Genomic DNA, 23,390 nt, shown 5'->3' on the forward strand with positions numbered 1-23,390 from the left:
GAATCGGATTTTGTCTCACATGCGGTCAGGCAGCTTAGGAAGAGAACACTCAACTTTTGGCTGTAATCGAGAAAAGGAAAAGTACCTTCCACTTCTTCAAGCCCACAACAGCAACTGCTGAAAGCTAACTAAAGATCCTTTATCGGTGAGAGCTTGACCACACCCATTCAGGCTGCTTCTATTGTTCCAACGTTAAAAGAAAAATAAGGCCACACAAGTTGCTTGACTTCTCCCAGTCTGTCCCCTGGTCTCTCTCTAAAGAAACCAGGACAAAACACATCTCTTAAAACTACAACATTGGCACATTTAGGGTCAGCCTCAAAGTGGCTATATTAAGAGTGGCTATATTACAGTAAGAGGAAATAAATAATGGATACCTGGTATGTATTCCCATGAGTGTGGAAGATTTGAAGTGTAGAAGAAGTGTAGAAGCTGTTTGAAATGTTCAAGGTTTTGACCAGCTACACAGAAATAAAATCTACTTTTTTTCAGGGTCATCCAGAATGAGGGGCTATAACTTAAATGTATTACTAGAGCATTCAAGATGGGTATCAGGAAGCATTTACCGACACAATACTGGAAATATGGGACTAAGTCCTTCCAAACATTTCTGGAGACTGCAGGTCGATTGTCAGGGAGGTTATTAAAAATTATGGAACCAAGGTGAGCACACTGGATTAGATTGTCAACAAAATAGTCACAGAGTCATGGAGCTGTGCAGCACAGAAGCAGACCCTTCAGCCCAACTCAGCCATGCTGACCAGATATCCTACACTAATGCAGTCTGATTTGTTAGCATTTGGCCCATTTCCTTCTAAAACTTTCCTATTCACATGCCCACCCAGATGCCTTTTAATGTGATCATCGTACCTTCTAACACTTCCTTCAGCAGCTCATTGCATACTCGTGCAACCCCCTCCATGGAGAAAAGTTGCCCCGAAGCCTCTTTATTAAAGGAAAGATGTAACTGTGTTGGAAACAGTTCAGAAAAGGTTCACTGGACTAATGCTTAGAAGAGGTGGGTGTCTTATGAACAAAGGAAATAGAAATAGGAGTAGGCCATTCAGCGCCTCAAGTCTGTCCTACCGTTCAATGAGATTAAGACTGATCTATAGCCTAACTCCATACACCTGCCTTTGGCCAATATCCTTTAATATCTTTGCTTCACAAAAATGTATCTATCTCAGATTTAAAATTAACAACTAATATAACATCCACTGCCATTTTTGGAAGAGAGTTCCAAACCTCTACATTGCTTTGTGTTGAAGTGTTCCCTAACGTCTCTCCTGAATGTTCTGGCCTTCATTCTCAGACTCTATCCCTAATTCTAGCATCCCTAACTAGTGGAAATAATTTATTTCCATCTACCCCATCTGTTCCTGTTAATATCTTGAAGACTTCGATCAGTTTACCCTTTAACTTTCTGAATTCAAGACACTTTATGGGGAATTGTTGAGCAGATCATATTGTATCCTACAGTTTGGAAGAGTACATTCTGTTAATAATTGGATTGAAAATGTACACAATGAGTAACTGTCCTTACCTTTACAACCTTCACAGGTGAGTGCATTGTAATGATATCCTGAGGCCTTGTCACCACACACAACACACAGCTCATCGCCTTTCAGCTTCCCAGACAGAGAGCCCAGCCTGGACTTCTTGGTAGCTGGGATATCACACTCATCCAGGTCTTCATGAAAGATGGCGTCACAGGGAAGCTTCTTAGCATCATACATAGCTGAGGAGTACCAGGCATCGGAATACTGGGTGTAGTAGTTGTTGCTGGGGTAATATGGAGGGGTGGTGGAGCACAGCTGCATTGAAGGTAAGGGTGCGTTGGGATATTGAGCGTAGGCAGAGACATCTGGATCTTGCAAGGGCAGGTTGGGTTGGTCTGCCATCACATCTTCATTTTAAAGAGAGGGAGAGAAATGCAGTGAGTTAGAATGAGAACATCAGAGATCACAGAAAGTGGCCATTCAGCCCATTGTGATAGTGACATCCCATAGAAAGAACACTTTGCCTCATTTCTCCCTCTCTTTCTCCACAGCACTGCAGATTTTCCCTTTTCACATGTTTATCCAATTTCCCTTTGCAATCACTTTTTGTGGCTGCTTTTAACTTCACTTCAGACGCTCTATTGGAAAGAAACTCCTTATTTAGGCCATGGATTTTCTTCTTCCACTTACCTCTGAACCAAGTGATTTCCTGCCAGTAGAAGCAATATCTCCTGAATGTACCTTCATTCTGATTGTTTATTTAATCTTCCTTTAACTTTCCCTCCTCCAAGGAGTGTCCCAATGTCTCCCAAACCTGAAGGCCTACATCCCTTGTGCCATTTCAATCAAATTGGAAGTGGAAAAAGTTGGAAGTGGAGTTGAGGATTATCAGATCAGCCTTGACTTCATTCAATGCAAAGCAGATTTGATGGGCTAAAGGGCCTATTTCTGCTCCTGCTTTTATTGTTTTTACCATGAGAATGCAATCCCTAATTTTACAACAGCAACTCTTAGTTCTGGATTCCCACTAAGTGGAAACATCCTCACATCCTCCTTGTCAAATCTAGATGCTTCAATCAAACCACCCCTCATACTCTAAACTTCGAAGGAAGCAAGCCCAGTCTGTCCAGCCAGTCCTCATCAAACACTATGTAGGCTAAACCAGAAGAAAATTGACAACATGGATACATGAACACCAATTAGACACCAAAAGACATGACCAGTTCTCACTTGTGTCACTAACACACGGACAAAAAGGGACACGAATTCGACTGGGGCAACACATCCACAATCGCACAAGCCAAACACAGGCATGTCAGGGAAGTCCTGGTATTCCAACCGGAACTCCCTCAACAAACATACTGAATTAGACCCTGTGTACAAACCACTGTGAAACAGAACCACAACACCCCAGCATAACGGAGACATATAACTAACAAGTGGGGCACTTTTACTTACCCCACATTTTACTTACCGTTTTCCTTTTCAAATACCTGTAGAAATTCTTGCTATCTATTTTTACATTCCTTTTATACACTAATGTCTTCCATCTGGTCATTCTTTACTGTTCTTTATATTCTGACTAATCAGCTGACCTAGCACATAAAGTACTGGAGAAACTCAGCATGTCTAGCAGCATCTGTTGAGAGAGAAACAGAGCTAACATTTCGAATCTTCTTCAGAACACCCTGAGTTCTGGTGAAAGGGCACCATACTGGAAATATTAATGGTTTCTCTCTCCACAGAAGCTGCCATACCTCTGAGTTCCTCCAGTAATTTCTATGTTTGTCTCCAATTTCAAGCAACCACAGTGTTTTGCTTTTACTATAATTATCTTACGCCTACCATTCAACATTGCATAGATATATGCTTTTCCCTCAAGTTTGATGCTTTCCTGAAATTCTTTAGTCAAACATAGATGGTAGGATCTTCTTAGACTTACTCTTTACAGTAAGATTATACTTATTCTGAAATATACCTTAAATATCTGCTGCTGTCTCTCTATTGATCGATCTCCTATCCTATTATCCCACTTCACCTCAGCTTACCTGTCCTCATAGTTACCTTTATTTAAGTTTAAAATGTTGGTCTAGGACCCAGTCTTCTCCCCTTCAAACTGTTTGTAAAATTCAGTCATGTTCTGGCTGTTGTATGTGTACCTTAACTTTGATGTTGTTAATTAATCCTGCCACATTGTTCAAAACCAAATCTAATATAATCTTCTCCCTGGGTGGTTCCAAAATCTGCTGCTTCAAGGAACTACCTCGAAAGCATTCAACAAACTCCTGAGCCAGGTTACCAATGCCAATCTGATTTTTCCAGCTAATATATAAATTACAGTTATTCATTATTTTTGCCACCACTTTATCACAAGTAACCAAAATTTCTTCTTATAGACTTTGTCCCACACAAAGTTTACTGTTGGGGGTCTGTAGGCTACTCATATCAGTAACTCCAGTCTGTTATCTTGCATCTTCTCCATTCTTTGCTATGATTTCCTGAATTAAGGCAATCTCTAACTATTGAACAAATGCCATCCTTGATTAACAATGCTGCACTTCCACCTTTACTGAGCTTTCTGTTTTCTTCCATGTCATACATCAGTCGATTTTCAGGACCCATATCTAGTCACCCTGTAGCCAGGTCAACATAATGGCTACTGGAGTGTATTTATTCTCTTAAATGTGCATGATTAATTCATTTTCTTTGTTATAAATCCTTTGCACATTCAGATACAAAGCCTTCAGTCTTGTCTTTATAGTATCTATACTTGGTCATTTCTGTATCCTAATTGTATCTCTCCATGTCCATCTGTGATCCTCTGACTCACATTTCTCATTTACTTTTGCCTGTTACCTTCTATCTACTCATTGACATTATAGACTATTCTGAAAACTAATTGTAAAAGATCCTTAGCATGTTGAGTAAATATTTGAAATGCATTTTCTTGAATACCTTTCTTTCAACTTGAGATTTTCACCTCTGAAGGCAACAGGTTCAAAGATTAGAAATTTATTTCATTGACCAAATCCCTTTTTACGCATTGAAAGGCCCCAATTTTTGTGAAATGGAAGCAAAATACTGTGGCCACTGAAGATCAGAAATAAAAACGGAACATGCTGGAGAAACTCAACAGGTCCAACAGCACCTGCAGAGAGAGGAACAGAGTTAATGTTTTCAGTCCAATGTGACTCTTCTTCAGAATTGAATGGGGCTGAAAAGTAACATTTTTAATGCGCTGGGCAAAGCAGTAGGAGGAGTGAGTAGGAGGAGTGAGTGGAACAGCTAGTGAGGGTACCAAACCCCTGTCCCCATTATCTTATTTGTAAGGTATTGCTCTCAAGAGAGTTAGCCTGGTTTCTTCTATTGACAACAATCATTAACATCTATTTTGAATCTATATCACTCCTCTACTGCCATTAGCACTCCCTTTGCCTTTCCCTCTGGCCCCTCACCCACTCTTCCTTTGTAAACATGATAAAAGCCTGCACTTTTCCAGCTGCTCCGAAGATGTCACGCTGGAATCAAAACATTAACTCTCTTTCTCTTTCCTCGGATGTTTCCAGACCTGCTGAGTTTCTTCAGCACTTTCCCTTTTTGTTCCAACTCCGTTTGCCACTGAAGTAGTCCAGCAAGATCTTTTTGACTGAAACACAACTTACTTCCTTTATGAAATGAATAAACTGAAGAAGCATGAGAGAATGTATTGTACAAGAAAGCATTTTGAAAATCAAAATCAATCTAGAATCTTTCTGAAAACTGGCAATGCAGTTGATACTGTTGAAAGGGTTAGTCAAATTAACAATCACTGTGCTCAGCCTAAGCTTACACTATACTGTGCCTAGTGCAGGCTGATTATATGTATTTATGTTTCTATTCCTACCTTTCCCAGTCTTCATTCTCCCAGTTCTGTGGCAGATGTGACTGTAAAATCTCCTTCAATGCCCACAACTTCAAACAAACACCTGGTGATCCCAGACACTTCCTTACCAGCAGCTGAGTTACAAATCATTCCAAAATAAAGAGGAGGACGATGCCTACGTATGGGAGGCTGTAACAGACAAAAACCCTCCTCCAGCAAACCTCATTTAATGACTTCCTTGAGTTAATCATTTGGTTAGGTCAGAGACTAAAGGTTACAGAAGCTTACACATTAACTCCACCAGAGAAGTGCTGATATCACCAGTTCAAAGCACCTGATTATAGGAATGTCTCACTCCCAGCCTCTCCCTGAATGCTAAGAACTCAGTGACATTTGGGAGCTTGGAAAATGTTTTTGCCCTCCATCGGAAGTGTCCTGATGCTGAGGAAATATTGTATTCCATGACAACACTCCCATCTTGCCACAAGGAATAGAACCCAAATCATAATCTAATTGGAAATGACGCACAAATTACATTGTTTCTAAAGGTGCAGTTTTGGGATAATGCACGCCCTCATTTCACATCACTTTAATTGTCAGTTCTATTGATTTTTCTATTGAAAAATCAACTCTCCATTAGCAGTTACCAGGCTTCAAAAGGACTGTGATTCCTCCTTCCGAGAGGATCTCTAATGGTGAGATTATTAATTGTTCCTGTCTCATTACACAAAACCAGATCTAGGATAGCTTGCTCCCTTGTGGGCTGCATTAGATACTGTTTGAGGAAATTATTGTGGATACATTCTATGAACTCCTCCTCAAGGCTGCCTTTTCAACTTGGTTTGACTAATCAATATGTAGATGAAAATCCCCCATGATAATTGCCATACCATTTTTACATGTATCAGTTATTTTTTTGTTTATTGCCTGTCCCACCATGATGTTATTATTTGGTGGCCTATAGACCAAGCCTATCAGTGACCTTTCCTCCCTTACCATTTCTAATTTCCACCAGTGTTGATTCAACCTTTTTAGAGCATGAGGAGGGGGATTTAATCATGGGAAATGAGGAATGGCTGAGGTTTTGATCATATATTTTGTGTTGGTCTTTAGAGTGGAAGACACAAATAACATGCCAGTAATTGATGACAAGGAGTGTAAGGTAAGTGAGGGCCTAGGGACAACCATAATCCCAAAGAGGTGGTGTTGGGCAAGCTAATGGAGCTAAAGGTAGGCTAGTCTCCTGGCCCTGATGGAACGCATCCCAGGGCACTAAAAGAGATGGCGGGAGAAAAAGCAAATGCGCTTATGGAGATTTTCCAAAATTCACTGGACTCTGCGGCATGTTCAGCAGGTTGAAAAACAGCAAATGTGACATCACTGTTTAAAAAAGGGCATAGACAAAAGGCAGGTAACTATAGGCCAGTTGCTTAATCTCTGTAGTGGGGAAAATGCTTGGATCTATTATCAAGGAAGAAATAGCACAACGTCTTGATAGAAATTGTCCCATTGGGCAGATGGAACATGGGTTCATGAGCGGCAGGTTCTGTTTAACTAATTTACTGGAATTCTGTGAAGACATTACGAGCATGGTGAACAATGGTGATCCAGTAGATGTGGTGTATCGAGATTTCTAAACGACATTCGACAAGGTGCCACACAAAAGGCTGCTGCATAAGATACAGGAGCATGGCGTTCCAGGCAGTGTGTTGGCATGGATAGAGGATTGTTCAACTAATAGGAAGCAGAGTGGGGATAAATGAGTGCTTTTCTGATTGGCATTTAGTGACTAGTGGTGTGCCCCAGTGATCAGTGTTGGGGCTGCAGTTGTTTACAATTTATATAGATTATTTAGAGTTGGAACCAAGTGTAGTTTGTCAAAGTTCCCAGTGTCACTAGGATGAGTGCTAGAGCAGAGTGTGGGGAGGACTCTGAAAGTTTGCAGAGAGATATAGATAGTTTAAGTGAATGGACAAGGTACTGGCATTTGGAGTGCAATGCTGGCAAATGTGAGGTCATCCATTTTGGTAGGAATACCAGTAAAAAGGACTATTATTTAAATGGTGAAAAATTTCAACATGCTGTTGTGCAGAGTGACCTGGGTTTCCTTGTGCATGAAGCACAAAATGTTGGTTTGCAGTTGCAGCAGGTAATTAAGAAGATAAATGGAATATTGCCCCTCATTGCTAGAGGGATGAAGTTTAAAAGCAGGGAGGTAATGCTATCACTGTATGAGGTGCTGGTGAGTCCAAACCTGGAGTACTGTGTACAGTTTTGGTCTCCTTACTTGAGAAAGGATGTACTGGCACTGGAGGGGGTGCAGAGGAGATTTAAGAGGTTGATTTCAGAGTTGAAAGGGTTGGTGTATTGGGCGAGGCTGAGTGGACTAGGATTATATTCATTGGAATTTAGAACAATGAGAGGGGATCTTATAAAAACATATAAAATTATGAAGGGAATAGATAGGACAGCAACAGGGAGGCTGTTTCCACTGGCAGGTGAAACTGAGCAAGAGGGCACAGCCTCAAAAATTAGAGGGAGCAAATATAGGGCTGAATTACAGAGGAAATTCTTCACCCAAAGGGTTGTGAATCTGTGGAATTCCCTGCCCAGTGAAGCAGTTGAGGCTACCTCATTGAATGTTTTTAAGGCAAAGATAGATAGATTTTTTAACAGTAAAAGAATTGAGGGTTATAGTCAGTGGGCTGAGTCCACAAAAACATCAGCCATGATCTTAGTGAATGGAGGAGCAGGCTCAATGGTCAGATGGCCTACTCCAGCTCCCGGTTCTCATGTTCTTATGTTCATTGACTGTAAGCCATCTTGTAATGTCCTGGGGGTCATGAAAGGCCCTGCAGAATGGATAGATTGGAATTCTATTGCTATAGGGGAGGCAGTAGTGAAGTGATGATGTCACTAGATGAGCAATTTTAAACAAAAACTGAAAGGACTGTGGATGCTGTAAACTAGGAACAAAAACAGAACTTGCAGGAAAAGCTCAGCTGGTCTGGCAGCATCTGTGAAGAGAAAGTCAGGGTTAACATTTCGGAGCACAAAAGCTTTTGTGCTCCTGAGATGCTGCTTGGCCTGCTGTGTTCATCCAGCCTCACATTTTATTATCTTGGAATTCTCCAGCATCTGCAGTTCCCATTATCTCTGTTAACATTTCGGATCCAGTTCTGAGCTTTTCCAGCAACTTCTGTTTTTGTTCCTGAGCAATCTTAAACCGCAAGCTCACATGCTCTAGGTGTAGGTTCAAAGCCCACCTGGCAGGAAGTAAAATTTGAACTCAATAAAATGCTAGTCCAATGATGACCATGGCCCTTTTTTTAACAAAACTCATCTGCTTCATAAATGCCTTTTAGCAAGAGAAATCTGCTATCTTTGCCTGATCTAGCCTACTTGTTGATCCTTAACTGCCAGAGGCAATAAATTTCTGGCCAGAAATGCAGTTGAGGGAGAGATGGAAGATATAATGATTTAGAAAGTAACACTCATGCCACATAAGTGCTAGACCATCTCCAAAAAAGAAGAGGTAGATATCTCTTCATGACATTCAAACGCATTAACATCACTGAATCCACAGTGATTGGAATGAGGTCAGCCAGCTAGACGTCACAGAATGTCAGCTGTCTGATTGGGGCTGTCAGTCTTGTCTAATCAGGGAGCCCTGGCTAACAGACATGAGCAGGAGTGTCAGACATCTTGTTCACTCTGAGAGCTGACTCAGTGGGAGCTGGATTCACGTACAAATAAAGGGAGCCTGGATGCTGACCATTTTTGAGATATTTCAGTGGCAACGAGAGTAGGATTGATGCTGTAACCACCGAGCCACCATGCAGCCCACCGGTATGACAGGTGCTGTCCATTCCACAAACTGGGCTGCCTCATGGCTGAAGCCCAACTGGGCTCCCAACAGGCAATACAACTGGATTTGTTATTATAAAATGTGGCAAGTGGAGCTCATGAGATATAGGGTATTCTGATGGAAGTGATACCCTCACTAGTCTAACTGAGCTTGGGGAACACCACTTTAGTGAAGGCAATTGCATTCCCTCACTCAGGAAATTTCCTGAACAGAGGTACTGTACCTCAGGCAGAGGGACTCAGTCCAAAGCCAAACCCCAAAACAAAGCCAAGTCTCAGCCAAACAGTTAAAATTTTCTTCTGGATCCGGACGGGCAATCCATTGTAGTTGTTGTTGACACACAGACTGGAGACAGACAGAGTCCCTCTAGATCTAAACGGAGTGAGAGAACTCATAAGTTTGGATCCAGGGCAGTGCACACCCTGGAAAGTCCACCTACATCTGGATTGGGGATAACAAAGTGTGAAGCTGGATGAACACAGCAGGCCCAGCAGCATCTTAGAAGCACAAAAGCTGACGTTTCAGGCCTGGACCCTTCATCAGGAAAGGGGGATGGGGAGAGGATTCTGAAATAAACAGGGAGAAAGGGAGAAGCGGACCGAAGATGGATAGAGGACAAGATAGGTGGAGACGAGAGTATGGGTGGGGAGGTAGGGAGGGGATAGGTCAGTCCGGGGAGGACGGACAGGTCAAGGGGGCGGGATGAGGTTAGTAGGTAGCAAATGGAGGTGTGGCTTGAGGTGGGAGGAGGGAATAGGTGAGAGGAAGAACAGGTTAGGGAGGCGGGGACGAGCTGGGCTGGTTTTGGGATGCAGTGGGGGGAGGGGAGATTTTGAAGCTTGTGAAATCCACATTGATACCATTGGGCTCCAGGGCTCCCAAGTGGAATATGAGTTGCTGTTCCTTCAACCTACGGGCAGCATTGTTGTGGCACTACAGGAGGCCGTGAGGATCAGTGTGGAATTGTTGGGCTGACGGGTCTGTTTCCACACTGTAGGGATTCTATGAATGATCTGGTATTTACAAGCGATGCCTCCTCGTATAGTATCGGGGTAGTATTAGCTCATTGATGGCCCAATGAAGAGGAATGCCTAATGACGTACGCATCCCAGGCTTTGGCTGATGCAGAATGTAAATATACCCAGACAGACAAGGAAGGTTCGGCAGTCATATTTAGAATCAGGATGTTCTACCAACATCTTTATGGATGTAAATTTGTAACAATAATGGACCGCAAACCCCTGCTAGGCCTACTTAAAAAGGACAAGGCAGAGTCACCCATAGCTTCAGGCTGAATTTAGAGTTTGGGCTCAAACACTAAGTGCATACCATTACCAAATAAAAACCGAAAGAACTGCAGATGTTGTAAATCAGAAATCCAAATAGAAATTACCTGAATCGCGCAGCAGATCTGGCAGCATCTGCGGAGAGAAATCAGGACTAAGATTTTGGCTCGAGTGGCCCTTCCTCAGAACTTACCGAAGAATGAGGAGGCGGTGAGACAAAATCCCTCCGATGGTGAAAACTGACTATGTCCCAACATATTCACCTCAGACATGATCCACTGCTTCATCCAGATAAGGGGCGTGACCAGCAAGAGCCTCTGCAAGGCAAGAATTGTAAACTCAAGCGATTTGTTACACCCACTTCATTTTGAATTGAAGCCGAAACAATAGTAAAAACATAACCTCTGCAGGCGCGAGAAACCAGTGGCAACAGAACGTTAACTTCGTGTGTGTTAGTTTTGGAACAGTTAGAAAGTTTGCTGGAAAGAGAGACATGTTGCTCAGCATTTCCATCTCACATTCACCAGGACAGGTACAAGAATGTCAAATCTCAAACAATCACAACCATTTCTACTCCAGGAGCAAAGGGCAATGAAGTTGACCAATCAATTCTGATTTGCCAAAGTGTTGCCATGAAGACACGGACAGGGAATTAAATGTTGCCCAAGCTTCCAACAATGTCAAAGATAGGGCACAAAGCTAGAACGTATTCCTGATAGGATCGCAGAATCATACAGTACAGACAAGGCCCTTTGGCCCATCAAGCCTGTGCTGCCAAAAATAAACGACGACCTACACTAGTCCCATTTTCCCACACTTGCCTTGAATGTTATGGCATTTCAAGTGCTCATCCAAGTACTTTTTAAACATGTAAGGCTTCCCATCTCAACTACCCTCCCACCCTCTGGTAGAAAAAGGTTTCCCTCACATCCCCCTTTAAAACCTCTTTCACCTTAAAATTACTCCCCCTTGTTACTGACCCTTTAACTAAGGGGAACAGCTGCTTTCTAAGCACCCTGTCCATTCTCCTCAGCACCAAATATCATTAAAGATCCTTCCCACCCTGGTTTTAATCTCTGCCAACCTCTTCCCCATCAGGCAGAAGATACAAAAGCTTGAACACATGCAACAAGTCAAGAATAGCTTCTTCCCAACTGTAATTGGACTGCTGAATGGAGCTCTCAAATTTCAAAGCTAAGTTTGACCTTAATTTTTGTGCACCTTCTTTGCAGGTGCAATTTTGTATTCCTCACTCTGTTTGAGTACCATATGATCTTCCTGTCATTGTACGTTATGAACTGCCTGTATTGCACACGAAACAGAACTTGTCACTGTACTTAGGTACATTAGGTAATAATAAATCAAATCAATACACTTCCATCAGGCCCCCTCAAACCTCTCTGCTCAAAGGAGAGAAGATTTCTGTAGGGATGTTGTTTCTAGCAGCCAGTGATATCGAATCCAGTTTGGTTGTCTATTTTTAACTTTGGTCCATAAATCAGCAGGTGGCTTAGCTAACCATGAATAAATTAGCAGATAAATATCTTACTGGCACGTTCACCCGATATCAATAAGGCCTAAAAATCATTACATTTTGTTTGATTACATGCAGTAGGGGGAGGGGAGATTTTGAAGCTTGTGAAATCCACATTGATACCATTGGGCTGCACCACCCCCCACTGCGTCCCAAAATCAGCCCAGCTCGTCCCCGCCTCCCTAACCTGTTCTTCCTCTCACCTATCCCCTCCTCCCACCTTAAGCCACACCTCCATTTCCTACCTACTAACCTCATCCCGCCCCCTTGACCTGTACATCCTCCCCGGACTGACCTATCCCCTCCCTACCTCCCCACCTATACTCTCCTCTCCACCTATCTTCTCCTCTATCCATCTTCGATTCGCCTTCCCCTCTCTCCCTATTTATTTCAGAGTCATCTCCCCATCCTACTTTTCAGGTGAAGGGTCTAGACCCGAAATGTCAGCTTTTGTGCTCCTAGGATTTAGAGGGATATGGGAAAAATGCTGGCCAAGGATAGGCCTGGTTGGCAGATGAGTTGGACAGAAGGGTCTATTTCCTTACTGTATGACACTATGACTCCATGGCTCGATGGCTGTATCATACAAATTATGAGAACCAGGGGACTTACAAAGAGAATAATGCCACGAAATTCTGACTTTGAGCAAGCAAGAATAAACTTTACTTTACAACATTGGAATAGAAACACAATCTACAATATATGCATAAAAAAAGCACCAAAAAACTGCAAATGCTGGAAATTGAAATCAAAAACAGATACTACTAGAAAACCTCAGATCACGGGTGTTCAAGAAGGGTCAAAGGACCCAAAACGTTAACTCTGTTTCTACCCATAGATGCTGCCAGACCTGCTGAGATTTTCCAGGAACTTCTGTGTTTGAGTCTATAATATGTGTACAACTTATTTCTAATGCTCAGAATTACCATGTGGTTGGCATGGGTAATATGCCGTGATTGGACGCCCCATGCAGATGCATTATTCTATCAAATAATAGAATCCTTACATTGAGGAAACAGGCCATTCAGCCCATCGAGTCCACGTCAACCCTCCAAACAGCGTCCCACCTGGACCCACTCCCCTACCCAATCCCTGTAACCCTGCATTTCCCATGGCCAATCCACTTAACCTACATATTCCTTGACACTATGGGATGCATTAGCATGACCAAACCACCTAACCTGCCCATCTTTGGATTGTGGGAGGAAACCGGAGCACCCAGAAGAAACCCATGTAAACAAGTGAGAATGTGCAAACTCCACAGAGACAGTCAGCCAAGGGTAGAATTGAACCCAGGTCCCTAGTTCTGTGAGGCAGCAGTGCCAACCAATGAGCTTTCCTGAAATCTAAAAAGACCCCACAGATTTCTCAGTAAATATTCTCCGAGACAAATCTCATTAAACTCCATAAGGATTATAATTCTTCATATTTGTGGATTTGGCCACGAAATTCTGATTCCCGAGCCATTCTGTCATGGGCTGCCTCAATGTCCATTCCTGCTCTGGTCAATCATCCTCCTGCCATGGTTCTATGCTCTCCTGGACACTGTAAACTGCCCTTCAGTCCTCATTCACAGGCATTAACTCAAACTCTTCATTAACAACTCACTTCACTAAGTTGGAAATGCCCTCGAGTTTTCTCTGGTCCCAATGGATGCAGTAAATACTGCTTATGGGTGTTTCAAGCTCAGCCTCTCTTCTGCCTTGAAGAATTAATGCTCACAGGCTTGTTTTCAGTCACTTATGGTCTCCCTTAACCCAGGGCCAACAACCTTCCCATTTTTGACTTCTCAAGAACCCCTTCTGAATCTAGTCTGAATTCCTGATCTGGAGACAGCCACTGCCTCTGTATCTTTCTCCAATTATCTGTCAATCTGGAACTGCTTATCATTGACATCAAACTGCCCAACATGGTCATTGAAACCCTTGCAAAAGCCCCACCCCTATTGCTGGATAGATTTGACTGTTGCCACCTAACATCTCTGGAACACGAGATGAAAACATGAATGGTTCCAGGAATGAGAATCTTCAGAGACGAGATTGCATTGAAGAAGTTGAGCCTGCTCTCCTTCAAGAGGAAAAAAAAGTTGAGAGGAGATCTGATTAAGGTTCTCAAACTCATGAGTAGCCTGGACAGAGTCAACAGGGAGAAGCTGGCCCCATGTATGAAAGGAATAGAGCATATAGTTTTAAACTGCTATGCAAATGAAGCCAGGTAATGGGAGGAAAAAACGCATTTTCACCCAGCAAGTAGTTAGAGTCTGGAATGCACTGCCTGGAAATTTGGTGGAAGCAGGTTAAATTGAGGCATCCAGGAGGGTCATTGGATGGTTATTTGGTTAGAAACAGTGTGCAAGGGAAAGGGGAAAAGGCTCTCGGTGATGACGGTTTGAAGTGTCAATGAAGACACAGTGGGCTCAATAGTTGCCATCTCCTGGAGTCCCTACAGTGTAGAAGCAGGCCATTTGGCCCAATGGATCCACACCAACCCTCCAAAGAGGATCCCACCCTGACTCACCCCCCTACCCTGTCCCTCTAACCCTGCATTTCCCATGGCTAAGCCACCGAGCACGCACATCCCTGGACACTATTTGCAGTTTAGCATGGCCAATGCAACTAACCTGCACATCTTTGGACTGTGGGAGGAAACCCATGTAGACAGCCACCCGAGGCTGGAATCGAACCCGGGTTCCTGGCGCTGTGAGGCAGTAGTTCTAACCACTGAGCCACCGGGCTGCCCCCAACAAACGTTCTGTAATTGCTAGAGGGTGGTCAATCTGTGGAGGCCATGTCATTGCGTGTATTTAACAAAGTGATTGATAGGTTCTTAATTAGTAAGGGAATCAAAGGCTACAGGGAGAAGGCAGGAGAATGGGGTTAAGAAACAAATCAGCCATGATCAAAGAGTGAAGCAGAATTGATGGGCTGAATGGCTGAGTTCTAATGGAGATCTTTATCTTATGGTGTTATGATTCTGTGATCTAGGTATGTGTTGAATGTTACTTTCTCAGAGAACGCGTGTTTCTCTGCTACCAATGTATAACACATACTTTACAGCTCAAACATTGCTTTGCCACCAGTTACACTGCCCTTGTGAGTTGTCAAGGACACCCTCACCATCTGTTCCACTTGCCCCTTCTCCATCTTTTTCAACTGCATCCGAACCACTGTTTTTCAACCTCCTCCTGTCCTGAGGAAGAGTCATTGGATGCAAAACATGAACATTACCTGCTGAGTTTCTCCCACATTTCCTGTTTTTATTGTCTAATAGAATTTTGCTTTTAGGGTAGAGCAAGAGACATGTGGCAGCATAAATGGAGATATTGCTGTCTCACAGGAGAACTGTGTTGCCAGTGAAATCCTACTGAACTGGGCGCTCATCACAAAATCAGGAGGCCATGCTGCCCATTGTACCAATGCTTGTTCTAATATCAGCACCGATCTCTTGCCTTATCGCCATCTCCTTGCACACCATTTCCATAGAATATAGAGTCCCTACAGTGTGGAAGTAGGCCATTCGGCCCAACTAGTCCTCACCACACCTCTGAGGAGCCACCGGCTCAGACCCTTCCCCTATCCTTTCCCTGTAACCCTGCATTGCCCGTGTCTAATCCACTCAATTTACTCATTGCTGGACTGTGGGGGGAACCCCACACAGACACGGGGAGAAGGTGAACACTTCATACAGTCGCCCAAGGCTGGGATTGAACCTGGGTCCCTGGTGCTGTGAAGCAGCAGTGCTAACCACTGAGCCACCGTGCCAACCTGAATAATTTCCCTCCATATAGTTGCCCAATGCCCCTCTTAATCAAGTGTTTAATCAGACAGTGACAGGCTATCCTGCCCACCGCTGAGAGCTGCAACCAGTCAGAGGCCAGAACTTGCCGCTGCTGGTGTTTCCACCTGGAGAGTGCTACCAGGGACCTGGTCTCACCAAAAGGCCTAAGCTGCAGGTGCGTGATGGCAGGCAGAGCCGGGTGGTGGGAGAGCCCTGGACTGTGGTTCATGGAAGGATCAGGCTCAAAGTCAAAAGGGTGTGTCTCTCAGTCAGGTCCCTCAGCCCCCTGGACCATTCCCAAAATCAGATCCCTCAGAGCTCCCGATAAAGAGGGGCCCCTCCCACCACCCAGGAAGCAGCTTCAACACATTAGCTCTTTCGGTTCCGCCACCCACGGCTGAATGATTAGGATAGGAAGTGGCATCAAGCCCTCAAATGAGGACCTATTGCCCCTCTAAAGGCCACAAGCGTTCCTATCCCAGACTTTATCAGGTCCGAGGTGGAGGTATCTCCCAACCCTCCAGTCTGATTAAATGCTCTTCTGCCATCTGTCTCACCCTTTGGGGGACATTGAGCGTGCTTTAGGACAGGAACTCCAGAGATACAATGTGATGTTAGCCGGAGTTGGGCCCATAAGGGGAGGCTATTCATCCCCTCATAGGTGTTCTATCCTTCAATTGCCTTTGTTGTACTCAGTGTCAGAATCAAAGGATGATGGAGTGCCAGACCCACCTTCTGTAGGCAGAGAGGAATAGGTGTGCCACAGACTTGTCTCAAAAGCATTTCCCCACCTCTGGAAGGCAACCCTGCAATGCACCACCTCCCCAATGTACTCATCCTCCACAACCAATCCATTCACTTTCACCTTCCTGAGCTAAAGATCTCACTCAAAACTTTTTAAAAAATATTCACTACATGAGATTTGACCGTCCTTGCTTGGCCCAATTTCTTAGCCAGAGGGCAGTTAACAGTCAATAGTTTTGGAGTCACGTGTAAGCCAGACCAAGAAAGGACGGCAGATTGCCTTCCCGAAAGGGTATTTGTGAACTAAATTTGTTTTTTGTATCAATTGACAGCAGCCATTCACAAACTTAACCAGAAATTGCTGGAAAAGCTCACTTGGTCTGGCAGCATCTGTAGTGAGAAATCGATTAACTTTTCAGGTCTGATGACCCTTCCTCAAGAGCAGTAGACATTCAGTTACTGTTAAAGGAGATAACAAGGTGTGGAGCTGGATGAATGCAGCAGGCCAAGCAACATCAGAGGAGCAGGAAGGCTGACGTTTCGGGTCTGGACCCTTCTTCAGAAACCTACATCTTGTTATCTCAGATTCTCGAGGGTTGGCAGTTCCCACTATCTCTGAATCAATTGCCACTAAGCTAGCTTCTCATCCCAGATTTCATTGGCATCAAATTTCAAGGACAATTTCAACCCATTCACTCAAAACATTGGAGCCTGGGCTCATGCATTGCTAGACTGGTGATATTTACCATGGCACCAATTTAATTGGCTGAGAACCATAACTCTGAACATTTAATTATCTCTATCTCTGCTTATCCTTATCATGCTGCTACTAAGCAAGATTTCACTCCAGCCGTGTTCAAAAGCATTCATCACTAAAGTGGGTTATTGGTTTTATCTGGGAGTCTACACAACCTATCCATAGCTGGATTGGGTCTTGTTATCCAGTCACACTGGCACAGTACAAATCTAAAACAATATGCTTCATCACAGTTATCATAAAAAGGAAGCCATTTAACAAGAGGACGAGATTAGATTTCCTTCTCTATCACTGATAAAGGAGGCTGACAACGCAGTGCGTAGTGTTAGTGCCACCGAAAAGCTGCTTATCGGAGATTCCTATCCAGTCACGGAGTAGGGAGCAGAGAGCAGAGCAGACACATTTTTATTAGTCCAGTAAGGATAGAGAAAGATAAAGAAGGAGAAAGGGAGAAAGAATAGAGAGACACGCAAGAAGAGACATGTAGGGGGAGGGAGAGAAAGAAAGTGGATAGCAGGAAATGAAAGAGAAAGAGGAATAAAGAGGAACGATGAGTGTTCTGTTCCTTTTTCTTAGTTCACTCATGGGATCTGGGTGTCGTTGGCTGGGCTAACATTTACTGCTCACCCCTAGCTCTCAGACTTTTCTTCTTCTAGACCAGCCTTTCTTGATGCTAAACTCTTAGATGTGGATAGCAAACCACATAGCAAAAGACCTCTCTCTCCCTCTCTCTCTCTCTCTCTCTCTCTCTCGGCACCTTCCCTCACACTCCTCTCTCTCCCCACCACCTCTCTCTCTCTCTCCCTCTCCTCCTCACTGTCCCTCTTTCTCCCACTTGCCCTCTCTCGTTCCCTCTTTTCTTTCTCTCTCCCCCCTCTCTCCCCACCATCCCTCCCTATCACTGTCTCTTCCCTCCTCCCTCTCCCCACACCATGGTAAATTGCACTGTAAGTCAGAGAGAATGTCAGTCTTCAAGTAGCAACATGGGGACCAATGAGAAAGATGGAAAAGTAGGAAGTTAGAATTTCAATACCAAGAAAAAGCTTCATAGTTTTCACGTTTAGTGTTTAAAGGGCAGTTTCAGAAACTTGTTACCCCCTTTCCATGTATTTGCATCTCATTATGAGCCTAATTCTCCTCAGAATCTCCTCCCCTGTCCCTAGAAACTAGAATGGCCCCAACATGAGGCTGGAGCAGGTACTTACTTGGTCTGACCATCATCCAATGATGTATACAGCACAGCATCTCCATGGTCACCACCATCCACCCAAAACACCACACACGCAAGCTGACACTGACAAACTCTCACCAGCTTCTCCACATCATCATGGCTGCTCTCAAACCAATTCTTCCACCAGCTCGGTGCCTCAAGGAACAGGGCACCATCCACTTGACAATTTCTACCAGGTCCCTTTATGAGCAGATCGCTCAGGATGCTTCAACAACGCACAGCACCATGGGTAGCATCGTATCGCTCTTCGCTTGTTTTCTGAGCACTCACTCACATTGTCCTTACTTGGGGGCTCCCTGTCTCTTTGGCTGACAGTGTAATTTCAAATACATGAGAGAGAAGGGAGAGAGAGAACAAAGTCATAGACTCATACAGTCACACAGCATGGGAACAGACCTTTCGGTTTAACTCGTCCATGCGGACCTAGTTTCCCAATTAAACCATTCCCAATTCCCATTTGGCCCATGTCCCTCCAAACCTTTCTTATTCATGTACCAATCCAAATGTCTTCTAAATTTTGTAACTGTACCTGCATCAACTACTTCCCTTGACAGTTCATTCCACATATAAACCACACTCTGTGTAAAAATGTTGCCCCTCAGATCCCTTTCAAGTCTTTCTCCTCTCACCTTAAAAATATGACCCCTAATTTTGAACTCTCCCACCCTAGGGAAGAAAGACCATTGCTATTCACCTTATCTGTGCTCCCCAGGATTTTATAAACTTGTATAAGGTCGTTTCTCGACCTCCTCTGCTCCAATACAAAAAGTTTTGACCTATCCAGACCTCTTTATAACTCAAACCCTCCAGGCCAAGCAACACCCTGGTAAAACTTTTTTATATTTTGTCATGTAGTTTTAAGAGATTACATTCAAGGCAGATGGTCAAGGAGAAGTTGAGGTCGAGAGCGTTCTTTAGTCTGAGGTTTCTACACGAGTAACTGGAGTGCAAGAGTTATCTTGTGAGGAATATTTGCACAGATTATGTTTTCATCTGGCAGCATCTGAGAAGGAAAAAACAGAGTTAACGTTTCGAGGAAACGTCCTTCCGAGTAAGAGTCACTGGGCCTGAAACGTTACCTCTGTTTTTTCCTTCACAGATGCTGCCAGACCTGCTGAGCTTTTCCAGCAACTTCTGTTTTTGCTCCTGATTTACAGCATCTGCAGTTCTTTCATTTTTTATTTACATTTTCACCACTTGGTTTTTGAACATGTGAGAGATGAATTCATTGGAACGTATTGCGTACAGTTCTGGTCCCCCCATTACAGGAAGGATGTGGAAGCATTGGAAAAGGTGCAGAGGAGATTTACCAGGATGTTGCCTGGTCTGGAGCGCAGGCCCTATGAAGAAAGGCTGAGGGACTTGGGTCTGTTCTCATTGGAGAGAAGAAGGCTAAGAGGGGATTTAATAGAGACGTACAACATGATCAGAGGATTAGATAAGGTGGACAGTGAGAGTCTTTTTCCGAGGATGATGACTTCAGCTTGTACGAGGGGGCATAGCTACAAATTGAGGGGTGATAGATTTAAGACAGATGTCAGAGGCAGGTTCTTTACTCAGAGAGTGGTAAGGGCATGGAATGCCCTGCCTGCCAATGTAGTTAACTCAGCCACATTAGGGGCATTTAAACAGTCCTTGGATAAGCATATGGATAATGATGGGATAGTGTAGGGGGAGGGGCTTAGATTAGTGCACAGGTCGGCGCAACATCGAGGGCCGAAGGGCCTGTTCTACGCTGTATTGTCCTATGTTCTATGTATAAGATTTTGAGTGGACTTGATTGGATGGATGTGAAGGGGATGTTTGCTCTTTTGGGAGAACTTAGAACTAGGGGTCATTTTTAAATGTCAGGGAACACCCATCTAAAACAGATAAAGCAAATATTTTTCTCTCAGACAGTTGTGAATCTCAGAGGGTAGTGAAACTATGGAATTCTTTACTAGAGAGGGCTATTGAGGGCAAAGATAGGTGTATTTTTCCTGGAGCTTTTGAATATTTCTAAGGCCAGTGTAGATAGTTTCTCATTAAGCGAGGGTCTGAAATGTTATGAGGGTCAGACAGGAAGGTGGATCTGAAGTTATAATCAAGTCAGAAAAAATTTTATTAAATGGTGGAGCAGGCTTTAGATCCTTAATGGCCTACTCCTGTTCTCAATTCAAATGTTTGTAATTCTGTTTATTACAATTTTTATTGAATATATGATAATCAGTGATAGATCAAGCTCTAATCGTACTGCTACTTTAAGGAAGACATGTACATCTGCATGTACTTTTCTCTATCTAACTCCACCCACACTGTGCTATTTATACCCAGCAGATTGCACCTCTGAAACATTGTTGCAATGTTGCCCAGGTTCCTAAAGCGCTTACACAGGAGAGACAGGCAGTTCATCATGCTGAGAGGCACTGAACAGTCAAATGCAGCACAGTTCTGTGCTACACCAGACAGCAGACCCACAGCATGTACCAGCGGCTTACACAGCAAACACACAGCATGAGCTACAAGCCAAATGTCCATTAGATATAAGACCAGAAGTAGGCTATTCACCCATTCAATGTGTGCTGCCATTCAATTAGATCATGTCTGGCTTTCTGTCCTACCTTATCCCCTTTTTCCTGCTTTAAAACAATATCCCATGATTCCCTTTTGGCTTAAAAATATACCTGTCTCTGCCCTCAACAGCCCTCGCTGGTAAAGAATTCCATAGGTTCACTACCCTCTGAGAAAAGAAATTCTTCCACTTTGCTGTCTTCAATGGTCTACCCCTTATTCTGAGATGATGCTCTTTGGGCCTAGACTCTCCCACAAGGGGAAACAACCTCTCCACATCTACCGTATCAAGTCATCTAAGAATTTTGTGAGTTTCAATAAGGTCAATTCTCAATCTTCTAAATTGCAGTGAGTACAGGCCCAACCAACTCAACCTCTCCTCATAAGACAGTCTGTCTATACCTGGGATCAGCTGGGTGAATGTTCTCTGGACCATCTCCAATGCCAGTATATCTTTCCTTTGCTAAAACAACCAAAACCATTCACTGTACTCTAGCTGTGGTCTAACTAGTGCCTTGTATAGATTTAGCAAAACCTCCCTTTTTATTTACTTCAATTATTTGAAATAAGGGACAAAATTCCATTTAGAGACAGCAAGAACTGCCGATACTGGAGTCAGAGATAACACAGTGTAAAGCTGGAGGAAGACAGCAGGCCGGGCAGCATCAGAGGAGCAGGAAAGCTGACTTTTCAGGCCGGGACATTCTAACCCGATATGTCAACTTTCCAGCACTTCTGACGCTGGCTGGTCTGCAACATTCCACTTACATTGTTTATTACCAACTAGCCTTGAATACTAAATTTTAGTGGTTCTTGCACAAGGACTCCCAAATCCCTCCGTAGTGCAGCTTTCTGCAGTCCTTCTCCATTTAACCATATTCAGCTCCCTTATTTTTCCTGTCATTCTTACCCAGTCTGGATGAAAACTGAGGAGAAATTCTTTCACTCTGTTAGATTCGGAACTAGCTGAGCTGGTGGTGATATCAGATTCCGCAAGAGCTTCCAAAACGGAATGGGGCATGTACTTGAAGAGGATAAATTTAGAAAGATTCTGGGAAGCAAGCTGGGTTGTTAGACCTAATTGGTTGACCCTTTTAAAGACCTAACATGGGCATGTTGGACTGAATGGCCTCAGTCTGTACGGTAATGTTCCTTGATTATTGTGAACTGAATCACAGGAGGAAATGGTCAGGTTCAACTGCAATTCAGTCCTGAATACATTGGGAATTGTCTTACGATGTTTCAGTAAACATATAGATCCTGCATGTCATAATAAAACTTTTTTCTTTAGTTTATTCTCATGGCAGGTGAGACAATGAGGAAGCCAAAACAAAAAAACCCTTCTGCAGTCTTATATACATTCCAGCAAAGTTTCATAAGTATTTTATAGGCTACAAAACACTTTGGGACATTGTTAGGTTATGAAAGGGTGCTGTAAGAATCAATGATCTATTTCTGTTTTAAAAACATTGCGGACTCTTGTTTTTAATAGTGGTTGCAATGTTTTCTCTCCCTCCTCCGTGTGAAGAGATTTCTCCAAGTTCCCCTTTACTTGTTTTGGTAATTACGTACAATACAATGTGACTGCCTCGACATTATTAGTGTCAGAAGCAGAACCCATCATTTTGATTTCAATAAGCCAAATTTCTTAATGAGTTATTGCATGAGCATAGCAGCAAGATAGTACAGTTAAGAAATATAACAAATTGCAACATTGTTCACGAAGGCAGCTCAACAAGGTCAATGTAAATGTGAAAATATTCCAGACAATTTCAGAGCCGAGTCCATCTCTGCTTCAACACTTGTAAAAACAATTCAAAATGGCACATGTTCTGCAAATCTCTCAATCTCCATTAGACAATCATCAGCCTAAAGTATGTCAAAGACATCAAACTGTAATTTATAAAATGCACAAAGCTCACATGACTGCTAAATATTCATCATCAAAACTTTTCAATTTATCAATCAGATGTAGGATGCTGCTGAAGGAATCTCTTTCGAGGCTTTTACATTGATTGACATCTTCAATCCATTTGTTGCTAAATTAATTGTGGAACAGCCAAATCTTGAACAGTAGTGTTCCTGACTGACTGTATGCCCAGAAGGAATGAGTCCTGTGTACTAACCAAAAGCAAAGCTCCAGGTTGGTTTGCATTTTTAAGCAACAGATACTTACCAAGCTGAACTCTCTGTCACTAACAGGACCGTACACCCCACTGCTTTGAATGAAACCTTGTGTTCAGTTGATCAGGTCTGAATGTGCTAGTTGTTGCTCCTCTATC

General features: G+C 43.3%; 1 protein-coding gene across 4 annotated transcripts in view; it reads right to left on the minus strand.

Annotated features, from left to right (window-relative positions):
- Positions 1-23,390, minus strand: part of nr1h4 (nuclear receptor subfamily 1, group H, member 4) — a 109,551-nt gene extending 86,161 nt beyond the window's left edge. The window contains exons 1-3 of one of the 4 annotated variants that reach the window (XM_048549148.2): positions 23,285-23,390; positions 10,709-10,832; positions 1,544-1,906 (exon numbers count right to left, since the gene is read on the minus strand). In XM_048549148.2, coding sequence (XP_048405105.1) covers positions 1,544-1,906; positions 10,709-10,802 — 457 coding nt within the window. In that variant the 5' untranslated portion in view covers positions 10,803-10,832; positions 23,285-23,390. The other 3 variants (XM_048549149.2, XM_048549151.2, XM_048549150.2) reach the window with 3 other exon arrangements.

Source organism: Stegostoma tigrinum, chromosome 18 (genome assembly GCF_030684315.1).
Source record: "Stegostoma tigrinum isolate sSteTig4 chromosome 18, sSteTig4.hap1, whole genome shotgun sequence".
Lineage (NCBI taxonomy): Eukaryota > Metazoa > Chordata > Chondrichthyes > Orectolobiformes > Stegostomatidae > Stegostoma > Stegostoma tigrinum.